Source organism: Gopherus flavomarginatus, chromosome 4, assembly GCF_025201925.1.
Source record: "Gopherus flavomarginatus isolate rGopFla2 chromosome 4, rGopFla2.mat.asm, whole genome shotgun sequence".
NCBI lineage: Eukaryota > Metazoa > Chordata > Testudines > Testudinidae > Gopherus > Gopherus flavomarginatus.
Window position 1 is genome coordinate 48,711,486 of NC_066620.1, and position 26,513 is coordinate 48,737,998.

Here is a 26,513-nt window from a genome sequence, read left to right on the forward strand (position 1 = left end):
ACATACCTTTTCCAATCACAGAATCTTATCTGAAGGGTTCAGTGATAGCGTAATCTGTCATAAGCATGTGATTAGATTCCCTAGGTAGCTGCTTTACCTATTTCCACCTAGAAATATATCACCGATGATGCCTGAGCTCTGGTAGAATAAATGCTGAATGAAGCAGGAGAATTCATATTAACCACTTATTAAACAGGCCTCACACAGTTGTATAAGCACCTAACTGGATGAAAATATAAAAGATTTCATCCTTTGCAAATTAACATGCCAAAGCACGTCTGATATTCAACATATGGAGCATAGCATCAGCCTTAGAAGCGGGTGGTTCAAAGAAAAATATGGAAGATGAATCCGCTGGTTTAGATTTAAGTCTGTGACAACTGTCAGTAGGAACACAGAATATGTCCTAAAGACACTTTGTCCGGACAAAAGATAGCATAAGTTGGGTCTGCATAAAAGCTTAGACTTCTCCTCCCTTCTCTTTCAGGAACTCTTAGTTTGTGATCATCTCTGGACTATTCCATACCCTGTACATTTTTCACAGAAAGCTTCTTGCCCAACATGCCAGATTTTGAAACAGGATGTTGCTGATGAGGCCCAGGAAGTTAGGGACCCAGTACTAGCACTCTAAGGAGCAGAGAAGGCATTTACAGGACGGTTATAAGACCCAGGGCCTGAAGCTAGTCTCATTGCTTTACTCATTAACTACATCTGGAGCAGGGCTTCTCTAGATTTGCAGGTCCTGTAAATGAAGAACTTGCAAATAGTACATTTTCCAGGGATATGCTCCCAAACAAAATAAATATTTTAAATGCCAAACATTAAAGGGTATAGTGCCCTTGTTTGATAGACAGTATGTAAATCCAGAGGACTTAGAAGGCGGCATCCTGGAACCAGAAAGAAATAGCTATTCTGGTTAAAAAATGAAACCTATTCCTAAGAAAAACCAAAATGCCAATGGGCAACAACTAACTATCCCTATCTATGCTATGCACAAATTTGAAAAGAGCCAGCTGTTTTGTTAGCACTGCTCACTGCCCATGTTCATCTCAAAGCCAGGAGGCATGAGAGGAACTGAGTGGTGGCAGGCCTTCTCCACCCTTTTATGCTCTCGGTGCAGGACATGAGAATGCTCCAGGTGCATGAAACTTAACATGGGTGAGTGGGGTGCATTGCACACTGTCAGCAAACTGCACATATGGACAATCATTCGAAGGGAAAAAAGTTACAAAGGGATAGCAGTGGTCTGTTCACTAACCCAAGAATACAATGGCTTTTACAAATTGTCCCAGAACTAGTACAAAAATCTCTTGATCAAAACACCAGTTCAATATAGAGACCTAATGTGAAGGACTTGAAAACAGCACATTTTCCAGGAAGAAAGATTAGAGGCTAGAGTCACTGAAGAGGCAGAGTTGAGGTTGTTTGAGAGCCTTAATTATACATTTCCAAATTTTAAAATGTTGGGTTGCACGTTACGTTTAACTTAACTGTGAATTTCCTGTATTTTTTAATACTTGTTATTTTTAATTACTACAAATTTATTGTAGTAATTAAATTTATTTTCATCCTTAACTTGAGTTTACAGAAGTATTTAGCATGGGATAGTTTAGAATCCAAGTAATTCTCCCTTGAATTTATGATAGTTTAGGTTGAAAATGTTAAACTATATGACAGTGTCCCTTTAAGGTCACAATTGGCCACCAGGTGTCATTCTTGCTCCATGCAACCTTATTCGTAGAGCCTCACGGTACATTTTGTTCAATTTCACGGTCATAGAATTTTAAATATCATACATTTCTTGATTTCAGCTATTTAAATCTGAAATTTCATGGTGTTGTAATTGTAGGGGTCCTGATCCAAAAAGGAGTTAGGGGGGGTAAAGAGGTGTCGCAAGGTTATTGTGGAGCAGGTTGCAGTGCTGCTACCCTTTCCACTGTGCTGCTGCTGGTGGTGGCACTGCTCAGAGCTGGATGGCTGGAGAGTGGCAGTTGCTGGCCGGGAGCCCAGCTCTGAAGGCAGAGCTACCACCAGCAGCAGCACAGAAGTAAGGATGTCATGGTATGATATTGCCACCCTTACTTCTGTGAGGCTGTAGGCAGGGCACTTCCTTCAGAACTGGGTGCCCGACCAACAGCCACCGCTCTCCGGTCGCCCAGCTCTGAAGGCAGTGCAGAAGGACCCCTAATTTGAGAAATGCTGATCTCCCCCGTGAAATCTGTATAGAATATGGTAAAAGTACAAATAAGACTGGATTTCACAGTTCGTGATGCGTTTTTTATGGCTGTGAATTTGGCAGGGCCCTATTTATTGGAGATGTTCCAGATCTCCAGTGAATAATGCCCAAAGGCATGAGGCTGCAAGATGCTACATATCTGCTAAGAAGTGCTTGGAACCTTGCAGAAAATGACAAGCTAATTAAGAATTTTAGGCTGTCCAACATAATACATACTTTCAATTCATTATCCTCAGGATGTTCTAAGAAACATTATTCAAGTATCTTGAATCCTGTAAATATGACTGAATGTTTGACACACACTACTGCTAATAATAATGATAAAAGCAGCCAGAAGAGGCCTGATGCAACATGGTACCTGGGCAGCAGTTTGATCACATTGTGCTGTCATTCTATTCAATTCATCTCTAATTTTGTGCAAAACAGAATCTTTTTCTGTGAATTCCAGTTTTGTTTTCTCCAGCTGGAGTTGAGTTTCTTGAAGTTTGTTCATATGGAATTTCTTTTCTTTTTCTTGATCTTGTAGCTGATGCTCTAGTTCTTCAACTCTGGAGCGTAATTCTTAATTTAAAAGAAAAATGATTACTATGATGTCATCTACTTAAAAAGGTACTTACTGTACTAGTACTTTAAAGCAGCCTACACATTCTAATTAGACATATTCTGTGCACTTGATAACACTTCAGGCAGCTATCAAATGCGAATACAAAATAAAAACTATTTAATAACTGCTTATCGGGTTAAATTTATAGCAATATAAAAAAATTGAAATCTATTATCAAATTAGGAAAATTGAAAGGCCTTTAAAAGTCTAGTTGGCAAAATTTATGTTTAGTTTTTGAGCTAGGATAATGACTGTAGATCAGTTTCACTTTGTTTTTTACTAGCTTCATTTTCTGATTCTTATGCACAATGTTACGGTGTTTTGGCCACCAATTTTGCAGAGGCTCTTTGTTTAAGAACTACCTCCACTGGAATTTTCTAAAAAGTTATTGAAACATTTCTATTTGGTCTTAAGTTTTGGAAAAGTTGCTTCTTAAGAAAAGCTATTACAAACCTATTTTTTGGGCCAAATTTAAGTAAATAGTGTTCATTTATCTTATTCAATATGTCTCACTTTTTGGAAGGGCCCTTCAGTAAATACCATCTATGGGCCTTTAGTAAATGTGGTCTTTTTCACATCACTAAAACACTGCGCATCTACAAATAAAAACTGCTTTTGTCATGATACATCTGTGTTTGGGGCGGGTCAGAACCTTTTCCACACACTTCAATGGAATTTTGTACATGAAGAATACTAGTCAGCAATTTGAGAGTATTAGCATGTGAAATAAATGATCTGATCATTCTTTCATGGGGATCTATTCCACTGATACTCTAGCTGCAAACGAACAGATGGCAGCCAATAGCAGTAGAGAATTTTCCCTTTTTTTTGGTCAATGACTCTTCTCCCTGCCCCACTCTCCCAAAAAAAACCCTTCATTCTTCCAAAGCTGAAACTTCAGCTTAAGTTTGCAATGAACTTTACGATGTGACCGTGCCTATAAATTAAACCTTGAATGAAAACTCTACGCATTTTAACTAACCGTAAGCAAAGGGTGAGTGTTTGAATTGATAAAACTACCCTGCAGAACAGCATTACCATTTTAAAAATTATCTTTTCTGAAGACCACCTGCCAACAATTTTGGCTTAATTGGATTAAAGTAGAAATCTAAGAAAGGAGACCCATCCACTCACTCAAAAAATGGAGGCTACAGACTCTGCTCCAAACACTTGCAACAATGTAACAAAATTAACTGACAGAAAATCTGAAGACCAAAGATAGAATGACAGAGCACAAGACATGAAATGGCCCTAAATCACTTGTCACCTTATATGCTTAGGATAAAGTTCATCCTATAGTGTTTATTAAATGTTTACAAAGACTTCCAAGTGGATATCCTGCACAGCCGCACTGAGACTATGGCTACGCTACAGTTCAAGTCGATATACGTTATGTTGTTCAGCGGTGTGAATTAGTCACCCACCTGAGCGACATAACTTACACAGACTTAAGTGCCAATGTGGACAGCACTATGTCGGCAGGAGTGCTTGTCCCGTCGACATAGTAACCACCACTTGTGGGGGCCTGAACTAAATAAGCCGACGGGAGACCTCTATCCCATCGGCTTAGAGTGGCTACACTACAGAGCTTACAGCAGCACAGCTGCACCGATGCAGTTGTAAGCTCTCTAGTATAGCCAGAGCTGGGGTAGAAAGAAAGAGAGAAAGAGAGAAAAAGATTCTCAATTGAAGAAGTTCCAGATGCTTATTCTACTGTGGTTTTAGTTTAACCAGGCAAGGATCTCCATGAAAAAATGGCTTCTTGATAGAGCAGATTACTCTACAGAATCTTCCAAAGAATTACATTCAAAACACAATAAAACAAGCCAATTTCTTAACTCAGTTAATTTTTTCATACTGGAAGAACTTTATTAATTATTTTATTGATTTATAAACACTTAAATAGTGTTTTTTACCCAGAGATCTCAAAAAGTCTCACAAGCTGAGTATGTATTTTACCCCCATTTTATATACAAACAGTCTTCAGTGAAGTCCTTAAACATAGAGGGTTTTTATTATCTTTAAAAAAAGACCTTATTTATAAAATAGATTTAAAGTCATAACTACACTTGCAAGATACCTTGGTTCTGTGTTTTTAATTGCTCAATGACAGAAGAATTACCAAAATTGTCAGAGAAACTGTTGTTGAAATCTGTCTTCTTTGATCTTAAGCCATTGTGGCTAGGAGTTGCTTCTTGTTCCCATGGAAAATGGGATGAAGTAAAACTTCTCTTTAAAGGGGTTTCTTGATTGCTGGATGAAGGACAGTTTGATGTCTTTTCTTGTTGCCATGAGAACACTGTTGAAGAAGCCTGATGCCGAGCAATCTCTCTGTGACTCTTAGTACTTTGAGGATGAGAATGATTTATTTTCTATTTTTAAAAAAAAAAAGAGAGAAAAAAAAAGCATATCTACCTTACACAGCTCTATATCTGACAATTTATAAGAGAATTCATTCACTACTGCATGGTGGAAATAAGGTAGGGCAATAGGTCAAGCTGTCAGTGACAATTTTTGTTAACAGAGTCAGTGACATATCATCCATCAGCGTAAAGGACTATACAATTCACATCAGCCTGCTTTTACACCCCCAACAGTCAACTGACTGGAATACTTTGCCGACTAACATCACAGGCAACTGAATAGGGTTCAGTTCAAATATATCTAAGCTGGCCAGCATCTCAATGACAAGAAGTTTGACTTCTGGTTCCTTATATTTAGTATATCAAGTTCGTTTTGTTTTTTAAGAGAGGTATCCTATCAGTTAACACTGAGGTACCTTCCCTCCACATTCCTCACAATCGGATCACTTTTGTAAAGCTAGCTGTTGACATGTACAACATTCATTTATGTATTTAGTTCTAGACTTACTGTAAATTAGATCTGATACTTATTTGTGTTCTGTGGACAAATATAGCTCCATTTTAGACTAAGGGCTTGTAGCAGGGTGGTTGCCCTACTCCTGCCTTAAAGGACTTAGAGCCGGGGGCGGGAGGGACACGCTGCGATTGGGGAAGCAGCCTCAGCTGGGGCCATGCCCCAAACAGAACACAGATGGCCCTTATAAAAGGGCTGTGAGCCAGGGGCTTTGAGACTACCTCTCTGCCTTTAGATGGAGAAGGGCCTGGCTGCTAGGGAGCGTACCTAAAGTGAAGCAGGGCTGGGGGACGCCAAGAGGAGCTGGGGAGCTCCGGTCTGGAAACCCCCCAGGCTCCTGGCCTAGTGCAAGGCCAAAAGGTACTGGGGTTGCAGAGGGCAGCCCATGGGTAGGCAGAGGCAGCAGGCCCAAACCCTCTTTGCTATTGATGAGTGGCCATCATATTGCAGTCTGCCCCAGTGAATGGGGACTAGATGGGGACTGGCAGTAGCCAAGACTGAGGTAAGGTAGGCATAGGGGTTCTCTGGGGAGGGGAGATCCACCAAGACTTTGGGGGTACTGCAAGGGGCAGAACCCCAGTGGAAAAAGGCACTGGGGTCCGAGAGGGACATGGGGGCCTGGGAAGGCGAGACAGGGGCTTGCAGAGAGCGCTCCAAGGCAGTGAAAGAGCCAATTTCCAGGACGACAGCAGGAGCCAATTTCCAGGACGACAGAGATGAGTCTTGACCTGTTACAGGACTCTATTAATCTCCAAATGTGTGATCACATTAGCAAGAATTCTACATGTAAATCATTCCACACACAAGAGAGACTCATTTATTTGCACTTATTTTTACAAAATACCTGTACTCAAAAAACATGTTTTGGCTCCAATATCAGAAATTTTTTTCACTGGACAATCTCTGTGTCCCTAAACCTCTGACTGCCAGAAGCTGGGATTAGATAACAGGTGATGGGTCACTCAATAAATTGCCCTATTCTGTTCATTCCCTCTGAAGCATCTGGCACCATCCAGAAAGCAGGATACTGGGCTAGATGGACCATTGGGTTGATCCAGTAGGGCCGTTCTTACATTCTAAAAATACGAAGAAGCTGGTATTGGTACTTACTGAACCTGGTTTTCCAATATGTCTAACATTTGAATGGAGTTTGACACTAAAGCACTAAGGGCTCCATACTGCTCCCCAAAATTAACAAGAATTTAATCCCTGACTTCAGTGGGAGCACTATAAGTCTTTAAAACTGCCAAAAAGCAAGCACCAACTGAAAAACTGTAATGGGAATATTCCTGGATATTTACACTGAGTTTATTGTGTAAGTAAACTTTTAAATTTACTAGAAAGTGATTTTACATGTATTTTATTCATTTTGTTTGTAGGTTATCAGTACAAGTTTACTAAAAAAGGATTTAAGTATGATGAAGTAGTATATTCTTAAGGTGGTAAAACAGAACTATGCCCAACTTGAGTAGGTTAGGTTTTTTGTTTGTTTTGTTTTTAAAACAGAAAACCTACAAGATCATTTTCAGACTTTAAATGCAAAAACATATACATTCTGCATAAATTCTATCCCTCTTTATAACTGTGGGTAATGAGAAATTCTCAGTCATGTGTGATTATTTACACGAAAACAATATGTTTAAAAAGTCCTTTTTGTGTATTCTAATTAGCACTAACTTTTGGAAAATGCTGTCGGAAAATTAACCACATCCACTGCTTACTCTTTTTAAATATACACTTTAATCTCAATGGCATGAACACTGAACAAATTTAATATTACCACTTCCTCTGAAAAATCATATGGCTAATTTTGAAGAACTGCACCTTTCTCCATTTCACACATTAAAGGAGATTGAGATCCTATATACCCCATTTCAAATGTATACTTACTTTAACCTGGATATTTCTCAGTTCTGCCTCCAGCCTTTTTCTTTCTTCAACTTCTTTACTGTATTTTTCTTGGAGTTCTTCAAATTTAGAATCTACAAATTGACAGTGAATATTTGCTAATAATCTGGCTCATTTCATACACAATATCTTCCCTATTCCATTTCTTATACCTAATATTAGACAAGGGTGGTAAAAGCAACAGCCCTCATTAATCTCTATATATAGTGATATATTAAGACAACGATTCAAGGGGAGTTCTTCTAAAACCAATAAAACTGAATAGTTCAGGGACTGAAAACTGAGATCTAGAACTCAGGGCCACAATGAAAATGAAGCACAAGACTCAGGGACCAATACCAGGGGTACAAATGTATATTGTAATATCACCTTAATGAAGTTTTTTTCCCCATCATTTCCCTGGCATTAATATTCATTTGTAGCATGACTAAAATATCAGGCACTGAGATTCAGATATTCAAAGGAGCTTCAAAAGAAAAATCAGTGGGAGTTGGACACCTAACTTCTTGATAATGGGAATCACTACACATTTGAAAACTCAGCCTAAAGTCACATCTTGCTTCTCTCCACTTTAATTCCTACATAACTGTAGCAGCCACTTTCTCAAGCAACACCATAGCCAAAATGCTTTGCATCTTCAGAAAGCATCTGAAATCTCAGCTTTCAAAGGAGAACAAGAACTGATCTCCAACTCGTTAGGCAGGTTGCCAAATTGAAGTTTTTGGCAAAATCTTGTTTTGGTGTCCATGAAATTTTTCTGTTTTGTATTGCCGATTCTGAATTTCACAACCCTAAACTCAAGGAAATTGTGTGATGGTACATTGTCTCTGGTAAGCATTTTGAACTCTGAGCACTTACTACTAAATCCCTCAAGCCCCCGATTCACCAGCCCGTAAAACTGCATTTCAATTATTTTGAATGAAAACTTCACCTGAATATTTTGTTATAGAACATAATTAGTTAGGATGTACGTGTTATGTCCATATTAGTATCCGCATTTGTACCCTCCCCTGAATCAAGACAAAGCATAGTCTTGGACTCACAAACCATGCTCACTTGAACTCCTACATATTCAATCATGGGAATTAATTTTCAAATATTGGAAAATTATAGATTATAAGAGAAACACAAGGTCAGCTGTTTTCTTCATTCACCTTTTGTTTTCTTTTATGCTTCTGGAATGACATGTAGTTTCAAAGGAATTTACATTTTATTCAATTGCTTATTAGATAAGGGGGGAAAATTACCATTGTGATTTTGATTTGGTGTTAAAGGAGCAGTAAAGTTCTTCTGTGGTGTACTACTGAGTGATAAGTCTCCTGTAATCAATGTTTGCTGACTTCTCTCAAGTTCAGATTTGTACCTGTTTAAAAGAGAATTAGAAGTGCAAGGAATTAGTTACAGAAAGAAACAGGGCCCGATCACACATTAAGAGCCCAAAATGAACATTGAATGGCAATTTTGGTTATTCAAGAAATACAAAATTTGGTACAATAAAGATATCACTAAAACATTTATAGATCAATTCTAGATTATAATGACACCTTCAAATAAATATTGGAATCTACTTTCACTTCTAGTGATATTTGTTTATTTAAATTTTCTCTTATATGAGAGAGACAATTGTGTTATATACACTCAAGGCTTAATATTTCAGAAGACTCAAAACTAAAAATTATACACAAAAAGGACACATGGATGAAAAGCAATTACAATGATTATAATAAGATGGGTCACAGTTCTAATAAAGCTCCCTCTGCTGGACATTCGCAAGACTGCTGTGTTTGGGTCCCAATATGCTTGATTTGTGCTCTTAAGCTTTCCTTGGCCTGAATAGGCTGCAGCAACTGTTTTTGCCCTTGGCTTCTCTGGTACACTTCCAGGGCACAGGCTCTCAGTTCCACTTGACAGAATTAGGACCACACAACCTAGCTGTCTTAGGCACCCAGGCCAGCACTGACCCTGCAGACTTAAACACACCCTTTTCCCAGAGCTCCAACATTGTGGGCACTCTGGGTACACAGTTCACAGCTCCAGTGACATGTGGTAGTTCAGGGGTTCTCAAACTGGAGTTTGGGACTTATCAGGGGGCTGCGAGATTATTACAGGCGTGAGCTGTAAGCCTCCACCTCAAAACCCGCTTTGCCTCCAGCATTTATAATAGTGTTAAATATATTAAGTGTTTTTAATTTATGGTGGGTGGGGGTTGCACTCAGAGGCTTGCTATGTGAAAAGGGTCACCAGAACAATAGTTTGAGAACCTCTGTGATAGTCGAACACAGACTTTACAAGGGTTCCCAAAAAACACTCTCTATTAGCAAGCACAGCAAGTATACTACCTGGACAAAAAAAAAAAAAAATCATATACACAATTCCCTGCCGCAATTTCCTCATCACTCTTAGAGCATTCTTTGGACTGAGATCAGAGTCCTCTAGTTCAGGATTCTTCCTCTTGCTCTGCCCTCCTGCACATGGTTTCTACCCTGAATCATGGAGTATCTGTGGTCTTTTCTCTCCTTGCCCCCTTTTCCCATGTAGAGACTCTCTTTTATTACCTCCTTCCTCCCCTTTGTCAGGTGACTCCCAATCAGCCTCATCAGCTAATTAAAGTACCTTACCACAGATTCTGTTGCTTAGTTATCAGAACTCCTAGAAATCAGATTTTGAAAAACTAGTTTGGCCTAGATGGTAGCCCTTGGTTTGTCCCAGGGTGCTCCATTTAAATGATCATCAAAGTTTAACAGCCTATCATAGATAGCCCCATGCCCTCATCACTTGGAATTTTAGTCCAAGATGGAGGTAAAAAGACAGAGGCTAAAAGACCCACATTCAAAATGGAGTTTGCAGTCTGACATAGGATCCCCAATATCAAACAATTTGTAAACTGTATGTAGGCAGACTCCCCCAATGTTCATAATTAAATTGCTTTATTAAGATTTCATTTTATGAAGCTACTGCTATACGCACAACAATCCCCCTAACGGTCATATAAGCTCCAAACTCATTATATTCTATTAATAAGTGATAAAGTTAGTGTTAGGTCAACATTTTCAAGCCTGTCTCTCTAAAAAGTTGCACTAGAAAGTTGCAGTGATAAAAATCCTGTTGTCATGGTGACACTGCCAAAACTATTTTGGTAAAGTGCATTTTACACTCTGCCACTTCTGGTGGCATGATGTCTACATAGCATTGCGTTGTATTGGCAAAAAACGTGCTGCACTCTGGCTAAGTACTCTAGTGCTATATTCCCAAAGACTCAGCATTCAAAGACTCAATTGAGAATAACTGGAAAACAAATGCAGAGGCTATTCATGGAACCACCACATTTGGTGGAGTGGCAGGTTTGAGCCTGTCTAATGGGTGGTGGGACAATCAGTGGTTCTAGTACTTTAAGATGCAGAAGTTCATTCCTAGAATTACATGCTCAGCTTGGCCCACTCCCCCAGCACAGGAACAGCAAAGTGAGTTACCCTACAGTGGGGAAACAAATGGTGACTGCCTTATGGAATCTTACACCACCAGTTTGCTATCAATTAGTGGGGTAATCAATTTGGTGTTACAAAAAAAAAAAATCAATGGTAAGGACACTCATCACTGAGGTATGCAAGACAATAATGCATACCCTACTGTACAGGGTAGTTAGGCTAGACAATCGTGCAAAAAAGAAAAAAATTCAATAAGCTGGGTTTCCCTCAATGTGCTGGGGTTATAGGTGGGAAATATCCACATTATGTACTCCCCCTGCCCAACGTATAAGCATCTAAACAACGAAACCGTCAAAATTTATGCATGCCGTGGTAGATCACAAGGGACACGTTACTGACAAACACTGGCTGGTTCAGAGAAATTCAGGACACCCATGGTTTTATATTACATATTGAAAGCAGACTCCCCACTCCATCCAACTGGAATTAATGACATTTCCATGTCAATCAGTTTATGGAAACTGCCTACCGTTAATTCTCTGCCTCAAGAAACCACACACTAGCAAGCTGGACAGAAGCAAGGAAAGATTTGACTCTCACTTATGCAACTGAAGAAGGAATGTGAAGTGGGCACAGCTGGAAGAGAACAAGATAAGTGGAGGGGTCTTATGTTAAAGCTCCATATCAACAAGTAAAACATTCTGTTCTTATGCAATGCCCAGCATGCAGCACTCTCTGAGAGACCCTCTTGCCAGGGTGGATGAGTGAGGTGGACAGGCTGGATCTGAAATAGGCTAGCTAACAGTTGCATTGCTAATGCGGTTCAGGTAAAGGAAGCTTTAAAAGCTGACTTCGACAGTAGCTAATAGCCTAACCCTGTTTCTATGAAACTATTAATAGAACAAGTGTGGAATTTGTGACATTCACGACTTTTAAAGAATTTGTTATTGAAGTATGGAAGACTTTCAATTTTTCTATGACCATCAGTGTAGTACAGGTGGTGTATATGTAGATTAAATAAAGGCACTTCTAAAAAAAGTCAGTGCATGTAAATTACAGAAGTACGGAAGACTTTCTAGTTGTATTATTTTCTAGCACTGCAATACCAAAAAGTCAAAATAAAGTTGCACCAGCTTTCAAGTATGTACTTTACTACCACTATGGCAAGCTTGACATACAAAAAAAAGATAACTGATAATTGACTTTACTAGCTATATACCTTGCCTAGGTACAGGTACAATATGCAGACTGGATGTCAGTGCATCACAGATGACTGTATGTGTAATCAAAGTTCTTTGTTCCCTGAGACGTTGTCCATGGGAGTAGAGTACAGCGGGAACTGGCACAAGGGGATGAGGTGTCTACGATCCCTGCCAACACCCCATATTTATCCATGCTTTGGAGTGGGTGAACTAATGCAGTGAGATTCTTAATCAATAATTGATCAACAATTCATTTGAGCAGCTGGATCAGCAGCAGCATTTCTTTTTGCATCTTTGTCCTCCCTCTACTCCTTCAGCTGCTGTTCACACCACTGCCTTACTGCCCTTGCATTTCACTTTTAGACCTGCAGAACCTCACAGAGAATGTCTCTCTCTGTGTACTTCCTCTTGGCTCTGACAGTGACCAGACAGCTGTGCAGGTATTAGGGAGAATCTTGAGGAGAGCCTCACTCTCAAGCTTAGGCCTGGTCTACACTACATGTTTATACCGAATTTAGCAGCGTTAAACCGATTTAACCCTGCACCTGTCCACACAACGAAGCCCTTTATGTTGATATAAAGGGCTCTTAAAACCGATTTCCGTACTCTTCCCCGACGAGGGGAGTAGTGCTGAAATCAGTATTGACATATCAGATTAGGGTTAGTGTGGCTGCAATTCGACAGTATTGGCCTCCAGGCGGTATCCCACAGTGCACCATTGTGACTGCTCTGGAAAGTGATCTGAACTCGGATGCACTGGGCAAGTAGACAAGAAAAGCCTCGCGAATTTTTGAATTTCATTTCCTGTTTGCCCAGCGTGGAGCGCTGATCAGCACAGGTGGCCATGCAGTCCCAAATCCAAAAAGAGCTCCAGCATGGACCGTACGGGAAATACTGGATCTGATCACTGTATGGGGAGACAAATCTGTTCTATCAGAGCTCCGTTCCAGAAGACAAAATGCCAAAGCATTTGAAAAAAACTCCAGGCTATGATAGACAGAGGCTACAGCAGGGACTCAACACAGTGCTGTGTGACAAGCGTAACGGAAAGCCAAAGAATCAAATGGACGCTCATGGAGGGAGGGAGGAGGGACCGAGGACTCGAGCTATCCCACAGTTCCTGCAGTCTCCGAAAAGTATTTGCATTCTTGGCTAAGCTCCCAATGCCTGAAGAGTCAAAAACATTGTCACCAGTGGTTCAGGGAATATGTCACCAATTTACCCTCCCTTCCCCCCTCAAAGAAAAGGGAAAAAATCGTTCCTCGCCTCTTTTCAATGTTACCATATGTCTACTGGATGCTGCTGGTAGACGGGGTGCTGCAGCGCTAAACAGCAGCATCCTCTCCCCGCCCCGGTGGCAGATGGTACGGTACAATATGACTGATAGCTGTCCTCGTCATCATCCTGTGAGTGCTCCTGGCTGGCCTTGGTAAGGTCGGCCGGGAGCGCCTGGGCAAAAATGGCTTTAAGCTTCGTGTCCTGGAGATTCAGTCCTGGCAGATGGTGCAATAGGGCTGGTAACCGTTCTCATTATAGGAGCTGAAGGCTGAGCCCTTCTCCTCTCCCTCCCCCCCCTTCATATCTAATGGAAATTCTGGACTATCATAGCAGTGGGAGGCTGTGCTCCTCTCCTCACCACCTTTTAATGAGTAATGGAGATGTCCTGCCTGGAATATCATAGCAGCTGGAGGCTGCCTCCCCCTCATTTCATCTCACTAAAAAGTCAGTGTTTCGTATTCCTGCATTCTTTATTACTTCATCACACAAATGGGGGACTAACTGCCATGGTAGCCCAGGACGGGTGTGGGAGGAGGGAAGCAACGGGTGGGGTTGTTGCAGGGGCACCCCTGAGAATGGCATGCAGCTCATCATTTCTGCGGGATATCTGGGGCTCTGACCTGAAGCAGCTGTGCTCTCTGGTTCTCTAGTAGACTTGCCCCATATTCTAGGCAGGACTGACTCTATTTTTAGACAAAACATAAAGAAGGGAATGACCTGAGGTGTCATTCTCATTTTTGTCCACGTGCCCCCGGCTGACCTCAGCGAGGCCAGCTAGAAGCACCCATGACAGAAGCAGACGGTACAATATAACTGGTAACCATCATTGCCAATTTCCAAAGCAGCAGACGGTGCAATAGGGCTGGTAACCGTCTCTGCTACCTGGCAAAGGCAAATGAATGCTGCTGTGTAGCACTGCAGTACCGCATCTGTCAGCAGCATCCAGTAGACATACAGTGACAGTGAAAAAAGGCTAAATGGACTCCATGGTTACCATGCTATGGCATCTGCCAGGGCAATCCAGAGAAAAAGTGCGTGAAATGATTGTCTGTCGTTGCTTTCATGGAGGAAGGATTGAGTAATGACATTTACCCAGAATCACCCGCGACACTGTTTTTGCTCCATCATGCATTGTGATCTCAACCCAGAATTCCAATGGGCAGGGGAGACTGCAGGAACTATGAGATAGCTTCCCACAGTGCAATGCTCCAGAAATCAACGCTAGCCTCAGTACATGGACGCACACCACTGAATTAATGTGCTTAGTGTGGCTAAGTGCACTCGACTTTATACACTCTGTTTTAAAAAACTGGTTTCTGTAAAATTGGAATAATCCCACAGTGTAGACATACCCTTAGGGATAAACAGAGAGCTGTTAGGTAGAGAGGAAGGGAGGCATCCTTTCCTGACATAACATTGCAGCTACTCAGATTTGCCCACCCTGAACAGCATACCTATGTGGATTGCCTCCAAACTACTAAAGCATAATGAGTGCTAGACCTTACATGGAGAGTAGATCAGGGTTTCTTATCCCAATGCCTTGGGAAGGGGAGGGGGTTCATTCAGATATATAAAAAGGATAGTATTCAATAAAGATAACGGCACTTATTTCAGGAAGTCATGCTCCTTGATGATCCCAAAGTGGCAAAGAAAGAGCTGTTTAAGAAAAAGTCTTAATCTGCCCATGGAAGTATGCAGCCACGCTGTTTTCTGCAATAATTCCCCTCAGAGGGCCTGGCAAAGTGGCATGGGGAATGTGCCATATCATGGTGGGCTGACCAAAGCGTACCTTCAACATAATGTTTGGGCAAGTCTTCTGTGAAATTGTGCCCAGAAAGCTTTGTGTGTAAAAATTAACAGGCTGCTCTGTTTGTATCTCAAATTACAGCAAGACACCAACTGATGGCGTACCAACTGACATGCGTTTACTTGCTTCTTTTCTTTGTCTCTGACCATAGTGTTCCTTGAAACGTTTAAAATTCAAGGTGTCTCCCCTTTGTGGTAGGTCTATCTGATCCAAGTGGTATGTATGCACTTGCAATTCAGGCTGACTTTCCACACTGTAGATACTGCCATCAGATCAGTACCCTTGCAGTGCTGTATCAATTTTCTAAGCCTTGAGTGCACTATGTTTCTATTCATGGGTTATAGTACCTTGCCAAGCTACATGTAATGCCTTTAAGTGCTATTAGATAACTATGTGTGTGTACAGATTCTGTACATACTTGTAATCCTAGGATATCAACTTTATCAAGCCAGTTATTGTCAATTCTGCCTCATTGACTTTGCTACAAACAATTCTGCCACGTGCTGCTAGTGCAGTTAGAATCTTTGCAGTAAAAATAATGATTTAAAGAGATGTTTTCAGTACACTGTATGCTAGTCTGTCTTTCTGAGAGGAAGATTTGATTATAATATGAGCACTAGATCTAGATTTGGGTACAGCTTCTGACAAAAACTAGGTGAGGGGCAGTTCAATTTGGGAGGGTTGAGAATGTAAAAACCTGCACCAGAGCATCTCTTATGGGCGACAGACAAAGTGGGGAATGTGGAGTAATGGTTGATTGTTGCAGCCACAGTGGGGGGTATGCAGAGGATATGTGGGAAATACCACTTCACTTCTGGCAAGAACTGACAATGTAAGCACACAAGTATGCATTTGCCAAAAGTTAATGCATATCAGCAGACAATAGTTTATTTAATGGGATATTAACCACTTTCACCTATCACAGTCTGCCTTTGCCCACACAGGAAACATTGATACACGTCATGGCTAGGTATGAAACAGCTCCTGGTTGTCACTCAACTTGCTGTATCCCTCTTTGTCCCCACCTTCCTGGTGAGGGCCAGATACCTCTCGCTCATCCATTACTCCAGGGAAGGGATTTCCTTGTCGTCACCAGGACGCAGAGTGCCCACAGGGTTAGAGAGGAGGTGGGTCCCTCCAGAATATAGCTCACTATGAGACAGGTCATGCAGGTGGCTCCAAAATTCATCTGTTCTTCACCTTCTGGTACCACTGCCTCAACTCCTTTTCCTTTGTGTGGTGGTTGAGTTCTGATACAGCCTTCACCAAATTGCTGTAAATATTCTTGTTCCCTCAAGAGTGCTGTGGCTGTGCCTACACATGCTCCTTCCCCCATAGTGCAGGGAAACTGAACACTGCCCTCTTGGAATAGACAGTAACATGAGACTGACCTAGGAAGCTATATTCAGTGAAAATGCAACAGGGAACAGGAACAGATGTTGCTGCGAAGAAACATTTAAAAGCGAGGTAAGGACAACTTCCAGGTCTCTGTACCCTGGACAGTGGAGTTCAAGAGTACTACCAGACACACAGTCACTCTGGAATGGAAAGTTGCATTGTGGGATTGAAGCTAGAGGATTGCTTATACTGATATGTATGCATCCATGAGAACTATACTTGCAGGGGACTTATGTCATTCTGAAAAGAGAAATAATTAATGCTGGAAAAAAGCAGGTTGTTTTGTTGGATTAGAGAAAATTAAAAGTGGACACACACCAAGCTATGCTATAAAACAAGAATGGTTACTTACCCTTTTGTAACTGTTGTTCTTGGAGGAGATGTGTTATTCACGTACATTCCACATTAGGTATGTGTGCGTCGTGTGCACGAGTGTCGGAAATTTTTTGCCTTAGCAGCTCCTAGCGGGCCAGTGGGGCCTCGCCAGAATGGTTCCACTGCACTGTGTATATATACCCCCGGTGGCCCAACCCCTTCCAGTTCTTTCTTGCCAGAGACTCTGACAGAGGGGTAGGAGAGTGGGTGGTGGAATGGATGTGAACAACACATCTCGAAGAACAACAGTCACGAAAAGGTAAAGTAACCATTCTTTCTTTGAGTGCTTGTTCATGTCCATTCCACATTAGGTGAATTACAAGCTTACCTTGTAAGGGTAGGAGTCACGAGACAATCGATCGGAGGACCACCTTGTCAACTGCCGCATGCTCTCGTGCCTGCTGTTGACTGCATAGTGGGTCGTAAGGTGTGCACCAATGACCAGGTGGCTGTCCTGCAGATCTCCTGGATAGGGACCTGTGCCAGGAAAGCCACGGAAGCTGCCTGCACTCTGGTCTAGTGGGCCGTGACTGCCGGAGCCGGGACACCAGCGAGGTCATAAACACACCCGAATGCAGTTCGTACTCCATGACGAGATTCGCTGCGCCAACACCAGAAGGCCTCGCATCTGCTCAGCTACGACTACGAACAGCTGCATAGATTTACAAAAGGACTTGGTACGCTCCAAGTAGAATGCCAATGCTCGGTGGACATCCAGGATGTGCAGGCTGCGGTGACTCAGGTCCGCATGGGGTTTGGGAAAAAACACCAGCAGACAAATGTCCTGGCCCAGATGGAATTGTGAAACCACCTTTGGGAGGAACTTAGGGTGTGGGTGGAGCTGCATCTTGTGTTTGTGAAACACAGTGTATGGCGGCTCTGAAGTGAGAGCCCTCAGCTCAGATACCCTTCTGGCCGAGCTGATGGTCACCAGGAATGCCACCTTCCAGGAAAGGTGGAGGAGGGAGCAGGTAGCCAGGGGCTCGAACAGGGGACCCCATGAGCTCAGAAAGGGCTAAGCTGAGATTCCATGGAGGGACTGGGGGGTGCAAGTAAGGGAACATCCTTTCCAGACCTTTGAGGAATCGCCCCACCATTTGGCGGGAGAAAACCAAGCTGCCTGAAAACCCTGGAAGGAAGGCTGAGATAGCCACCAGGTGCACCTTAATAGAGGACAGGGCCAGCCCTTGCTGCTTGAGGTGCAGTAGGTATTCTAGAATGGCCGGCACTGGGGCCTGGTGCGGCTGCACCTGTTGTGATCCACACCAGCACGAGAACCACTTCTACTTAGCCAAGTAAGTCGCCCTGATAGAGGGCTTCCTACTACCAAACAGAACCTGCTGCACAGGCAGCACTGGCTCTCCAAAGCATTTAACCACATAGCTTCCATGCTGTCAGAAGCAGCAATTACAGGTCGAGGTGGAGAAGCCTCCCTCTGTAACGAGGTCCTGGCATAGGGGCAGGGTTATTGGGGCCTCCACCGACAACTCCAGGAGTGTGGTGAACCAGTGCTGGCAGGCCCAGGCCGGGGCAATGAGAATGATCGAAACCCTGTCCCTGCGCACCTCGAGCAGTACCTTGTGCACCAGGGGAAGGAATTGCGAATGCATTGGCTATTGAGCCCGGGCTGCAACCATGGAACAAGCAGAACTGCAGGCACTGGGTGTTACCCTCGGTAGCGAACAGGTCCACCCGGGGAAAAACCCCACTTCTGGAAGAGCGATAGCACGATGTCTGCTCTGAGCGTCCACTCGTGCATGCAGTAAGACCTGCTGAGGTGGTCCTCCATCCTGTTTTGCTCCCCCAGGAGATACACTGCCTGTAGGTTAATTGTGTGAGCTATGCAAAAAGTTCCAGAGGAGGAGAGCCTCGTGGCAGAGCAGGGAGGAACAGGCTCTGCCCTGCTTGTTTATGTAAAACATGGCGGTCATGTTGTCTGTCAGGACTGTCATGCAGTGACCACTCAGAGTGGTGTGAAAGGTCTGGCACGCTAAACGAACTACCCTGAGCTCCTTCACGTTGATATGGAGCGATTGCTCTGCCCCCAACCACATGCCCTAGTTCCTGAGGTCCCCCAAGTGAGCCCCCCATCCGAGGTCTCATGCATCTGTTACCAGCATCAAGTCTGGCTGTTGTGCGGCAAAGGGAATGCCTTCGTAAACCGCGGTCTGGGACTGCCACCACATCAGGTAGTCCAGAATGTCCCCCGAGGCTGTCACTATCAAGTCTAGAGGGTCCCTGCCTGGGTGGTATACACAGGCGAGCCAAGCCTGCAGAGTCCTGATTCTCAGTCTGGCATGCTTGACCACATGTGTGCAAGCTGCCATGTGGCTTAGAAGCCACAGGCAACATCCCCGTTGTAGTGGGGAACTGACACAGAGTTCACTGCTTGTTGGATGGCCTGGATTTGCGATTCTGGAAGGCTCGTCCTTTCCTGTACCATGTCCAGGACTGCCCCTATGAACTCCACTCTCTGCTTTGGCACGAGAGTGGACCTGGAAACGTTGACCAGAAGCCCAAGCTTGCAGAATAGACTCAGGGCCATCTGCACATGGGACCGAACCTCTTCTTTGGACTGACCCACCAGGAGCCATTCGTCGAGGTACGGGTAAACTCGAATCCTCTGCCTCCGAAAGAATGCCACCACCATCACCACACCTTTTGTGAATGCCTGTGGGGCCGCAGCTAGGCCAAACGGTAAAACAGCAAACTGATAATGTTCTTGGTTTATGGTGAAGAGCAGAAATTGGCGATGTGCTGGGTGGATGGTGATATGAAAATACGCATTCTTCATGTTGAGGGCAGCGTACCAGTCTCCTGGATCCAGGGAAGAGATGATGGTGCCCAGAGAGACCATGCAGAACTGGACCTTGACTAGGAACCTGTTGAGCCCACACAGGTCTAGAATGGGTCGAAGGCCCCCTTTGGCCTTGGGGATGAGGAAATAGCAGAAGCAGAAACCTCTCTCTCTTAGGGCTAAGGGTACTATCTGTACTGCCTCTACCTCTAGGAGCGAGTGAACCTCCTTATTATCTTGGAGATACTTGTGAGAAGGGTCTTTGAACAGGGATAGGGAAGGGGGGTGGGGGGGTCGGCAGGAAGGAAAACCTGTAGTGTGTACTCGCTTCACACCATGTGTAACACCCAACGGTCCAACATAATGCTGGACCACTCACGGGAGAAGCGGGACTGGTGGATGAGGAAACAAGGGGATGGATCCAGTAGTTGATCTGATATGCTTTCCTCAAGCGCACCTTCAAAAGCCTGGCTTAGAGCCCGGCTGAGATTTACGCTGGCCTTGGCTCTGGCCTATTGGAGTTATTGTTATTATTGCGCCGCCTCCTGTTGAGTCTGCCTCGCCTGAGGTAAGGCTCCTGTGGAGGATGAGGCTGGTACTGGCGCTGGGGAGGAGGCTATGGCTTAAAGGGCTTCCTCTGAGTCACCGGGGTGTGCATACCCAGCAACTTGAGTGTAGCTCTAGAGTCCTTCAGGCTATGCAGCTTTGTGTCCGTCTGGTCCGAAAAGAGTCCAGACCCTTCGAAGGGAAGGTCCTGGACCGAATTCTGGACCTCTGGCAGGAGACCTGACTCCTGAAGCCACGCTGAGCACCGCATGACCATGCCAGACACGACTGTCCTGGCAGCCGCAGCCACTGAGCCCAAGGAAGCTTGGAGGGAGGTTTTCGCTACGGCCCTGCCTTTCTCCACTAGGGCCGTGAACTCCTGGTGGGAGCCCTGTGGGAAGTTGTCCCTAAACTTCCCCACTGCCATCCAGGAGTTGAAGTTATGCCTGTTGAGGATAGCCTGGCGGTTAGCAATCCTCAACTGAAGGCCCCCTGACAAATACACCTTCCTGCCAAAACAGGTCAAGGCATTTTGCCTCCTTGGCCTTGGAGGCCAGAGCCTTTTGCCCATGGCACTCTCTCGTTTACCGTCGAGACTACCAGGGAACATGGGCTTGGGTGGCAGATTAATAAGTTGTATCCTTTTGATGGGATGAAGTATCTGTGCTCCACACCCTTGGCTATTGGTGCGCTGGATGCCAGGGTCTGCCATATAGTCATGTAATTAGACTGAATGGTCTTAATGAGCAGGAGTGCTATTCTGGATGGATCTTCTGGGTTCAGAATGTCCACCATGGGGTCCTCCTGCTCAACCGTCTCCTCGGCTTGCAATTCCAAGTTATGGACCACCTTAACTAGCAGCTCTTCGTGGGCTTTATGATCTATTGGCGGAGGTCCTGTTACCGCCGTGCCTGCTACCGCTTCATCCGGGGATGACGAGGAAGTTGGCAGTTGCTCAGCTTCCTCCAGCTGGTCACCCTGGTCCCTCTCCCTCAAGGGAAGGGGTTCCGGCTGGGGCTGGTGGCCAGGGGGCGGCACTGGGCATGGTGCCGGGCTCTCCAGTTTCTCACTCGGCGAGGCTGCAGATGGCTTGGACATGGTAGCTTCCATTACAGAAGAGCGTTGGTGCAGGGACCGGGACCACAGTACTGAGTAGCTGGCCTTAGAGGGAGCACCTTAACGCTGGGTAGTAGGCCCAAATGGTCCAGAAGGGCCAGTGCCCTGGTGGTCCCCATTGTTGTTACCACCCTGCTTTCTGGAGCCCATTGTGGGTAGCTGTATCGGCCCAAGTCGGCACCAGACTCCGGTGATGCCGGAGTGCGAAGGCCATAGCGGTGCTGTCAATCTGTGTTGGCAGAAAGCTGACAATCCGCTTCTTGCTGATCAGGAGCAGGACCCGTACTGCTGCTCTCTGGACCGAGACAGGTGCCTTCTGGGAGCCCTCAGCGACTCCCGGCTCCTCTCCTCCTGGTGCCAGTCCCGAGGATGGGGTGTGCCAGGAAGCGCCATGTGTCCTGCACTAAATGCACGCGTTGACTCGCCTCTGGCAGTCAAGGGTAACTGGGAATCTACCAACTCTGAGCTCAACTGGGACCAACACTGGGAGCGGTGCCAGGATGGTGACCTCAAGGGGTGCACCATTGCCGGCTTTCCCTTCAACGGCACCCTGGGCCCAGCTGCCGGAGACTTCTCCCTGGCCAGGAAGGGGCTCGCCTTCAACAATTTGATGAGGTCTTTTGCAGTCTCACAGGTGTCAGGTGTGGAGGGCTCATCTATTACGCCCTCAAGCCCTTCATCGGCACTGAGTTCACATCTGGCTGGACTGAGGGACTTGCGGCATCAGTGCCAAAGTCAGTGCAGTGTCCATCTCGCTCTTCCCGGTACCCGGGGCCTGATATGGCGCTGGCCTCCTTTGCGGGGAGTGTCCGCGCCCCTCCTTTGATCTTGCCTTGGGCTACACCAGGGAAGATGAGCGCTGCTGGGGCCTACTATGGTGTCCCAAGGCCGATGGCTTATGGTGCTTGGCTGGTATTGGGTCTCTTAATGACTCCGGAGCGCTCCGCACCAAGGAGGTTGGGACCAACTTTGGGTGTTTCAGGTCCGATAGCTGCAGCGCGGCCCTCATCAGCAACTGCTTTAAGCGAAAGTCTCTTTCTCTGTTCTCAGCTTAAAGGCCTTGCAGATCTTACACTTCTCTGTTTGGTGAGCTTCCCCTAGGCAATATGGACAGGAGTCGTGGGGGTCACTAACTGGCATAGGCTTGCGGCACGTGGCGCAAGCCTTAAATCCTTGGGCCTATGGCATGCCCCATGGCCTGGGGCAGGTGCTGGAATCCTCCAAGCACCTAATCTATTAGTGTCCAACAACAATGAAATGCTAACCAACTGATAACAGCTATGTACTTCTAAGGCTACGGGATTGCTTCTCCTAAGAGAGCAAGAGGTTTTTCCAACGACACCATGGACGGTAAGGAACTGGAGGGGATCGGGCCAGCGGGGGACCAGCCTGGAGCCGCTAAAGGAAAAAAAGTTTCCGACACTTGTGTACGTGTCATGTGCACACCTAACACAGAATGGCCGTAAACAAGGACTCGAAGAAGAAGAAAGCAAAATTTATCTAAGACAACTTTCAAGTGTAAGCAAGGCCTTAGGCTTCTAAGTCCATATTTAGGCACTTATATGAAAGGTCTTATCTTGACAGGCAAAAAGTACATATATTTTTTTCAATCCTGTTAAGCTAACAGGTTTGAAAAACAACTTCTTAGCCCAACAAAGAAAAGACCAAATACTGAAATGTGCTGAGTACCTATGAATTCCACGGGGCTTAGTGGGAGTTTCAGGTGTGCATTATGTCAGATAATCAAACCACTTTATTTAGAGGCCTAAACATGGGACTTAGGAGCCTTGTTTTAGGCACCCAGGTTTGAAAATTTTGGCCACAAACACAAACTTCTTTAAAATATGGAATATAGTTAAATTAAAATAAGATAAAGTGGACAAAGACAGTAATTTGACAGTTATTTACATGTCTAAGCAAAATAATACTTAAATGGGATAACAGTCACACTTAAAGTTAAAGGACAACAGTAAGGTCTCACCGTTTAAGTTCCTGTTCTAGTCTTTCAATTTGTTTCTTGCTTGAAGTTAGTTGTCCCGCTTGATAATTAACTTGTGATTCTTTTACTTGAAGATCATGTGAAATTTTCTGCTTTGTTTTCTCAAGATTATCACACAATTCCATCAAGCTCTGGTTTTCTCTTTTTAGTGTTGCGCCTTCATTTTTTTCATTTTCAACCTAATTTGATCGGTCAATTTTAAAAAAAAATCTTATTTTTAGATTTTGATCAAGCCTAGGAATAAACATCTTTATTCAAAGTGCAGTGTGGAGAGCACTTACAAAAGAAACAAATTCTGCTCTATAAAAAAAAAGTGGTATTTGAATATTTTTATTCACTACATTTCAGACGCCAGACAGCACTGAAAATTTCAGTTACGCACAAAACTATTTTGCTATTCTATCAATGCCCATATTACATTTTTGAAAAGACGCCTTCCCTGTATAACATTTAAAATCAAAATACATAGTCACCACAAGTCATCTAATTTCTCTAACAAGTGGCCCCACATCTGTTCTTCGAAGAGTGTATTGGTTATAAAAAGCACCTATCCAGACCAATAAAGTGCTTACAGCCCTTGCACATCATTCAGAAGAGTTAAACTTAAAAGCCACATGACTCAGATTTGAAGGGAGAGGAGCAAGATGGTGATCAGTCAGTGTTAGCAACCAGTATTTCCTGAATGACTAGAGTTAGAGATCAATGCTCAAGTTGCATTTCCTCAAGATAGCATCTAGAATAGCCATGTCTGATTTGAAGCACGGATGTAAGATAGTAATCAGAATAATACAATTTCAAGATCCTCTCTCTCATGATCTGTGTTGTGTTATGTAGCATTGGAAAACAGATTTGATATTCCCAGCCTTTGCAAGGTATACAGCATACATTCCTATCCCTGATAGTTTGAGATACTAGACTTAGAATTGTCCCAAAAAAGCACTACCAGAACAAGAGGCCAGTGACAGTTTAAGACCGAATACACAGCAAGGCCTGGATAGTGGGCTAGTGTAATTTTCCTTCACTACCTTACACAGGTGTCAATTCACTGCTCACAGTGTAAGTATTAGCATAAAAAACTGCTAGTAGGTACTCTACATTTTAATGGTATGGCAATTTCTGATGGCAGCAAAGACGTTATGCAGATATTAATCTTATCAGCTAAAAACCTAGGTGTTATGGCTTTTTTGTGACTAAAGCCCTGATTAAATTGTAGGTTCTTCACCTAAGAGTTAGTCCTTTTAGCTCAAGCAAGAGCAGTCTGTGCTACAATGATGAATATTTGGGGTTCAAACTATGCTGATGCATAAGTGGGGAATTATTACTGTGGTACATAATTTTAAATTTTCAAGTTGAGATTGGATGTTTCTCTAAAAGATCTGCTCTAGGAATTATTTCTAGGAGGTTCTGTTATTTTTGTTATATAAAAAGATCAGAATGGATGATCACAGTGGTCCCTTCCGGCCTAGGAACCTACAAAAATAAAAGCAGCAATTTTTAATAGGCCATTGCAACAGAGTGTACTGCAGTACTTTGAAACCACCATGCCCATACAGACAAGTTTGTGTCAATCTGAATGAGCCTTTTGCTGGGTACAAACAAAGTTGAGCTAATCCTTCACAAAATACCAATGAACATCTGATATGAGAAACTGGGTGTAAATTATCAGCATGACAATTTTGGTATGTTTATAAAAATTACATTTTACACAAAGTGACATGTTCACACATGTTCATTTGTAGAAATAATTTGTTTTATAAAGCACCTTGTACAATCAATTTATCAAAACAATTTCCATAAAAAGGTATTAAATTTTTTTGCCTCCCCCCACTGTGCCTCATAAAATTAATGTTTGCACAGCATTCTACACACATTGTATAAATGACTGTTTGCTATTACCATAGCACCTAGGAGCCCTCGTCATGGACCAAGACCCCACCATTTCAGGAGCTGCACAGATAAAATTAAAAGACGGTCCCTACCCAAAAGAGCTTACAATTTAAGTACAAGACAAGGAAAAAGGGGAGAGTACAAGGAAACAATGAGACAACATTGGTCACTAGCATAGGTGGCTTGTGTACTGAGAATACAGCCTAACTCAGGGGTAGGCAACCTATGGCACGCGTTCCAAAGGCAGCAAGCAAGCGGATTTTCATTGGCACTGACATTGACCGGGTCCTGGCCACCAGTCCCAGGGGCTCTGCTGCTGGCTTTGGGTACCAGCCGCCAGCCCTGCTCAGTCTGCTGCTGGCTCCGGGTCCTGGCCACCAGTCCGGGGGGCTCTACTACCAGGCTGGGGCCCCAGCCACCAGTTCGGGGCTCTGCAGCCGCCTCCAGCTGTGGCCCACTGGCCCCAGCCTGGGGTAGTGAGGGGTGCAGACAGGGCAAGAAGGGGCACAGCTCATCACCTCCACCTTAAATTGTTCCAGCGCCACTGTGCTGGAATATTTTTAAGTCCTGATTTGCTGCTTACATCACTATCATACCATGTGGAACAGCGCACTGCATTTGACGTTGAGATTAGAATGTACATGCAAGAACAGGAATCAGAATTTTCTGACAGATGTCAAGATTTCCAGCGATTTGGCCCAATGCTTTCTTTTCTAATTAAACCTGAAAAGTTCAACAAAAGTGACTTGGATTTGTCTGTATTTCAGTGGATGGGTGTTGAAAATTTTGAAATGCAGCTGATTTAGTTAAAAAGCTCAGAATTGTGGGCATCAAAGTTTGCAGATCTGAGGAATGTACTTGAAGCTACCAAGAGAGATCATGGGGCCTTTATTCTGACCTGCTGGACATCCCTACCAGTGAAATTTAACTGTTTGAAGAAAATTGTGTTTGCAGTGCTTTCAGCACTTGGAACCACATACCTGTATGAACAAGTATTTTCACACATGCAATCTGTCCTTCTCGGAGCCCGTTAACAACTGATCACTCAGAAACCTATG

At 43.9% G+C, this 26,513-nt stretch overlaps 1 protein-coding gene across 3 annotated transcripts in view; it reads right to left on the reverse strand.

Annotated features, from left to right (window-relative positions):
- Positions 1-26,513, reverse strand: part of LOC127049447 (centromere protein F-like) — an 88,091-nt gene that overhangs the window by 54,192 nt on the left and 7,386 nt on the right. For 2 of the 3 annotated variants that reach the window (XM_050950207.1, XM_050950208.1), the window contains 5 exons: positions 23,551-23,747; positions 8,873-8,988; positions 7,608-7,699; positions 4,921-5,212; positions 2,595-2,797 (listed from right to left, as the gene is read on the reverse strand). In XM_050950207.1, coding sequence (XP_050806164.1) covers positions 2,595-2,797; positions 4,921-5,212; positions 7,608-7,699; positions 8,873-8,988; positions 23,551-23,747 — 900 coding nt within the window. The remainder of the gene's footprint in view (positions 1-2,594; positions 2,798-4,920; positions 5,213-7,607; positions 7,700-8,872; positions 8,989-23,550; positions 23,748-26,513) is intronic. The other variant, XM_050950209.1, reaches the window with a different exon arrangement.